Here is a 6,157-nt window from a genome sequence, read left to right as displayed (position 1 = left end):
TTTTTTTTTTTTTTTTTTTTTTTGAGACGGAGTCTTGCTCCAGTCGCCCAGGCTGGAGTGCGGTGGCGCGATTTCCACTCACTGCAAGCTCCGCCTCCTGGGTTCACGCCATTCTCCTGCCTCAGCCTCCCGTGTAGCTGGGACTATAGGCACCCGCCACCGCGCCCGGCTAATTTTTGTATTTTTAGTAGAGACAGGGTTTCACCTTAGTCAGGATGGTCTCGATCTCCTGACCTCGTGATCCACCCGTCTCGGCCTCCCAAAGTGCTGGGATTACAGGCTTGAGCCACCGCGCCCGGCCAGTTGGAATTATTTTAAAAAAGAAAGTTATGTTCTATGTAGTTATAAGCTTACTCTCTTAAAATGCTTGAATATTACATTTCTCAATTATTCATCTCCATGTAGAAGAATGACATGGACTGTGCGCTACTGCCACCCTCCGCTGAGAGCGCCAAGACATTGCAGCCAGCGAGGGGAGGACAGTTTGTAACGTGAAGCACCACCACACTGCTGTACTTCAAATTCAACTGGCCACAGAGACCGACACTCAAAACCAGCAAGTGCCTAAGTGCCGCCACACTCACCACCCGCCACGCCCCCTCCGCCCGCCTCTTCCGCCCGCTGACGCCTTCTTCCGGCAGCCTTAGTTTCTTCCAACCCGTGCAGCTCTCTGTTCCGCGAGCATACGTCATCGTTCTCGCTTTCCGGTAGCTAAGGCGATCAGCGGGACTTCCCACTGAGACGGGCGGATGTTATATTGTATCAGGGCGAACCTCTGAGGAGCTCTGGCTGCGCTCAGGCGGCGGTGCGGCAGGCGCCGGGGTTTTCTGAAACAGAAACGTTTAGGGGTGTGGAAACGTGTTCCGAGGAACTGTGGTTTTGAAGTGCGATACACACCTGTCTTGCCCTGTTCCAAGATGGTGACAGGGCTTCTCTGAGTCTCTGTCTTCCGCCAGTCCGTCGGAGAAGCGCTCTTTGATTGGCCAGTGGACAGCGTCGTGGCATGACGCGCTGGGGCCCTGGCCAATCGGTTGAGAGCTGAGCTGGACTTGGCGGTGGGAGCCGGGGCCTGGCTGTTGCAGCTGTGGGTGAGGACGGCTCTAGCTAGGTGAGCGGTTCCGGCCAGGTGAGCGCGGGGCATAGGTGACTGAGGTCCGAGGGCACGGGTATGAGTTTCTGCCGGGGGCGAAGGTGGGCGGCTTCTGGGATGAGGCCTTTTCTTGACAGTTTGGGGTAGCGGGGGGAATCGATGATCCAGGAGTCCCCTGAGGGTGTCATCCCGCCCCAGGCTGGCACCGATTTCTGGCTCCAGGTTCCCCGGAATTGCGGGGTGCGCACAGCTGGAAGGACCCAACCCCCGTTTTATAGTTGAGAAACTCAAGACTTAGACAAGTGAAACGACTTTTGCTTCATGACAGCTGGAACTGGAACCCAGGTCCTTGGACTCCCTGCAAGGATTAAACCTCACTTATTCTTGTGTACACATGGTCACTGTGTCCTGAGAAGATACCAGTTGGCGAGATAAGGGTGATTCAGATTTTTTGGCGTATTCTCCTGTTATCTTTCCAGGCCTTTCATTCATTCACTAATTCATACTTCAAGTTATTTACCTCTTCAGATACCTTCCCCGTTGATACTTTGTTAAAAGCTGTGGACCCATCTCCCTAGAAGAAAGGCACATTCCGTCATGCGCATTACTTCAGAGGGAGGATTCGTGGACCTTCTGTAGTCCCCTTGGATTGTGTGTCCAGTGCTAAGAATCCAGACCCTGGAAGGTTGAGGGAACCAGGCAGTGGGAAAAGGAGGGAGCAGCAGGTCTTAGGCTGTACATACTTGGAAACCATTAGATGGAGCCAGTAGTTTCTTTTATTCGCTGAGGCTGGAGTGCAGTGGCGCGATCTTGGCTCACTGCAACCTCTCTGCCTCCCGAGGTCAACAATCTTCCCTGCCGCAGCCTCCCGAGTAGCTGGGATTACAGGCGCCTGCCACCACGCCCAACTAAGTTTTGTATTTTTAATAGAGACGGGGTTTTGCCGTGTTGGCCAGGCTGGTCTTGAATTCCTGACCTCAGGTGATCCACAGGCCTCGGTCTCCCAAAGTGCTGGGATTACAGGCATGAGCCACTGCGCCTGGCCGCCTAGTACCTTTTAATAAAGAACGTTTTGAGAGAGAGACGGTTATTTAATGAGATCTGCTGGCATACTTGCTGAGAGTTGTGATATGAGAACTTGCTTTCATTCCGACTTTAGTTATCCCTTTGCCTCCCATGAAGCTCCAGAGTGCTTCCTATGCACACAGTTCTTCAGGTTCTTGCCGTTGCTAGAAATAGCAAATAGATTTCTTAGAGTTTCAGTTGGAGCAAACACTGGAATTCTTGTGTTCTGGGCTCATGTAGTAGACTAATTCATTTGCTTTTCTAGTCATGCAGTATTATTGCCTTGATCAAAATTATTTACAGTTTGGTACTTCCCAAAATAACAGATGGTTGTTATCCATATTGAAGGAAGTGGGTGCGAGAGGCCACTTTAATATGATAAACTCTTTATTTTGCCTTTTTACTGCTTTTCTTGAGGGGCTTGTTCCCTTGAACCCCAATAGCTGAGTTGTGTGTTACCCTAGATTTTAGGATATGAACAGGATGTATAAGCACTCAATGAAGTTGGGATCATCTGGGTTTGAGAGTTCAGCCTGTAAGACAGTTTTATTGACCACAGTCTTTTTTATTTTTATTTTTTTGAAACAGAGTCTGGCTCTGTCGCCCAGGCTGTGCAATGGCACCGTCTCGCCTCACTGCTACCTCCGCCTCCGGAGTTCAGACAATTCTCCTGCCTCAGCCTCCCGAGTAGCTGGGACTGCAGGCATGTGCTACCACACCTGGCTAATTTTTGTATTTTTAGTAGAGATGGGGTTTCACTGTGTTGGCCAGGCTGGTCTTGAACACCTGACCTCGTGATCCACCTGTCTTGGCCTCCCAAAGTGCTGTGATTATAGGCATGAGCTACGGCGCCTGGCCTTGACCACAGCCTTTCGAGGCATGAACATAAGCAACCGTGGCGAGGAAAGAGGTTCTGGTGAGACTCAGCATAATAGTAATTTTGGTAATACCAAGTAGAAATAATTTAGCTCAAAACTGGTTCCCATTATGAACCAAAGGCCTCCCAAAGTGCTGGGATTACAGGCTTGAGCCACCGTGCCCGGCCATGGAATGTAAAATTTAATAGAGAAGGAAAGGAAGGAGATTAGAGAGGAAGATAGTTGGATGCTGAACAGGGTTCAAGAGTTACCTTGAGCGAGGGGCTAAAATTGGCTTCACTGATAGGACGTGTGATCTGTGAGGAGTTTTGAAGTCCTAGTATTTAACTACATGTAGTTTGGAGATGATCAGGTGATTGTAAACCTCCCACTGATTTATTTTTAAGTGCTTGAGAGTTGAGAAAGGAGCAGTGGTCAGTGATGACTGTGTGGTTAACCAACTTTTGGGTATCAGAAGGAAAAAAAATACTGTCACTCTACAGCAACAGTTTCTTCCAGAGTATTTAAGAAACACTGTGTTACATGGGCCAGGCACAGTGGCTCATGCCTGTAATCCCAGCACTTTGGAAGACTGAGGCGGGTGGATCACCTGAGGTCAGGAGTTTGAGACCAGTCTGGCCAACATGGTGAAACCCCGCCTCTATTAAAAATACAAAAAATTAGCCGGCCATGGTGACACATGCCTGTAATCCCTGACACATGCCAGCTAATTGGGAGGCTGAGGCAGGAGAATTGGTTGAACCCGGGAGGTGGAGGCTGCAGTGAGCCGAGCTGGAATTAAAAAAAAAGAAGCACTGTAACACTGTGTTACGTGGCCCATCTTCTTGTTTTGACGTTTAGTTCAGAATTCCACATACCATTAAGGTTATTAACGTTTTATCTTCAGTTCCCTTTTAGACTATGGCGACATACCTGGAGTTCATCCAGCAGAATGAAGAACGGGACGGTGTGCGTTTTAGTTGGAATGTGTGGCCTTCCAGCCGGCTGGAGGCTACAAGAATGGTTGTACCCCTGGCTTGTCTCCTTACTCCTTTGAAAGAACGTCCAGACCTACCTCCTGTACAATATGAACCTGTGCTTTGCAGCAGGCCAACTTGTAAAGCTGTTCTCAACCCACTTTGGTATGGATTCTTTTGAAACTGGTAAAAATGATAAATACAATATATTATGACTTTTATGTGATGCTCATAAAAGTCATTAAATTTGGGCAAGTCATCAAATTTGTGATGAGCAGTAGTGAAACTCTTTTTTTTTTTTTGAGACGGAGTCTCGCTCTGTCACCCAGGCTGGACTGCAGTGGCTGGATCTCAGCTCACTGCAAGCTCCGCCCCCCGGGTTTACACCATTCTCCTGCCTCAGCCTCCCAAGTAGCTGGGACTACAGGCGCCCACCACCTCGCCCGGCTAGTTTTTTGTATTTTTTTAGTAAAGACGGGGTTTCACCGTGTTAGCCAGGATGGTCTCCATCTCCTGACCTTGTGATCTGCCCGTCTCGGCCTCCCAAAGTGCTGGGATTACAGGCTCGAGCCACCGCGCCCGGCCTGTGAAACTCTTAATGATTCTTGTGGTGAGTAGTAAGAAGTAAGTAGAAATCTCCCTGGCCTGATAATTCCAGATAAAATTGGAATCTTACAGGAATGAGGTAGAGGTAGAGGGAGAGGATTTGTAATTCACTTTTTTTTTTTTTTGCTGATAATCAGTTTGCTTTTGGCTTAACTATAGACTACTGATTCCTCTTAATTTCCCAAAAGAATTCGAAAGCTTAGACTGTCTTGTCATGCTTCCCTGGTACAGTGATGCCATAGGGCAGGGACAAGTAGCAGGCAGAAGAAATTTTAGCTTTTAACAATTTGTTAAGTGTAATTTTTGTGTGTGTGTGTGCCTGAGATAGTGACCTATTTCTTTTAAATGTGGACATTATTTGAAATGATTTTAAACAGGTGGAGAGTGTCGTAACATTTTATATGAGGGAACATTTTTTACTTCATTCCCATTGCTTTTATTTAATGTGCCCATATATGAGTGTTCCTGCTCTGATGTAAAATCGTAGCCACTGGTTATTAATTTTCTCCATGTAGCAAGTAGGGGAAAAGTAACTGAAGCGTTATCTTGAACCAGTTCGAGGAAGTGAAATGTGCTTGCCCAACTTTTCTTCAAGTGGTCTAAGTCAGGTTAAAATCTAGAAACATTTTCCTGTGTGTGAAATGTGCTCTTAATGTTGGGATTTAGTAGTTTCACATAGCTGGACAATAAAGATGTTAGAAAAAAATCATGAAGAGTATGTTAAGATAAAAGGCAAAAGGGAAATAACCTATAATTTATATAAATCGTGCCATTTAAAAAATTAAGAAATTGAGAACAGAAAAAGAGATTTAGTATTTCTTCACTGTGGCTGTTTGATGGAAATTTTGGTGTACTTAGCCAGAATTCTAACTGCAGTGAACATTTTGCGTACTTGTGCTTACTTACGCATACACATAGAAACACTTATTTGTGTGATTTACTGAACTTGACATTTATAAATAAACGCTTTCTACCTTAAAAGTAAAAGTGGTACCTACTTATAATATTTATCTTTCTCACAGTCAGGTTGATTATCGAGCAAAACTTTGGGCCTGTAATTTCTGTTTTCAAAGAAATCAGGTATGTGAATTATTTAACAAAATGTGTTGTATGTTTTATTTTAGTTGTATTATGAAAAAAGTTGTTAGGTTGAATTTGTGTTTACACTGGCAGTGAGCAGTTTCTGCTGAACTCAGGGTGATAGCTTTTGGTAAGCACAATACTGAATTTGAACATTTGTGGTTTATTCTGTTGAATGGTTTTCTTGAGTCCTTGTCATTTGCTTGGGACTGGGGGCAGGGTGTTCACTGAATTCCCCTTTACACATTTTCTGTAGGCAGTGAATCTGTGACCCTAAGAAAGCACCTGTTGTTCATATTTCTCTTGACTTCAGGATATTCTAATTGGATAGTGTACATTACTAAATTTTCATTTTCTGATCTTTCTAACTTTTAGGGTTCAGGTATCAGTGCTGAGCTTCTTTTGATTTAAAAATTTTTAAAGTACCAAACTAGAAGGAGCTCACAAGTCACAAGAGAGACTTCTCTTTTTTTTTTTTTTTT

General features: G+C 45.6%; 1 protein-coding gene across 4 annotated transcripts in view; it reads left to right on the top strand.

Moving 5' to 3' along the window:
- The first annotated feature begins 620 nt into the window (after positions 1 to 620).
- The window catches only part of SEC23B (SEC23 homolog B, COPII component), a 52,971-nt gene continuing 47,434 nt past the window's right edge, over positions 621 to 6,157 (top strand). The window contains exons 1-4 of one of the 4 annotated variants that reach the window (XM_017863714.1): positions 649 to 1,108; positions 1,419 to 1,527; positions 3,920 to 4,154; positions 5,618 to 5,675. In XM_017863714.1, coding sequence (XP_017719203.1) covers positions 3,934 to 4,154; positions 5,618 to 5,675 — 279 coding nt within the window. In that variant the 5' untranslated portion in view covers positions 649 to 1,108; positions 1,419 to 1,527; positions 3,920 to 3,933. Of the gene's footprint in view, positions 1,127 to 1,418; positions 1,528 to 3,919; positions 4,155 to 5,617; positions 5,676 to 6,157 lie in introns of all 4 variants that reach the window. The other 3 variants (XM_017863713.1, XM_017863712.1, XM_017863711.1) reach the window with 3 other exon arrangements.

Source organism: Rhinopithecus bieti, unplaced genomic scaffold (genome assembly GCF_001698545.2).
Source record: "Rhinopithecus bieti isolate Rb0 unplaced genomic scaffold, ASM169854v2 scaffold_72481, whole genome shotgun sequence".
Classification (NCBI taxonomy): Eukaryota; Metazoa; Chordata; class Mammalia; order Primates; family Cercopithecidae; genus Rhinopithecus; species Rhinopithecus bieti.
The sequence above is the reverse complement of the archived record's forward strand: the minus strand, read 5'-3'. Positions and strand labels throughout refer to the sequence as shown.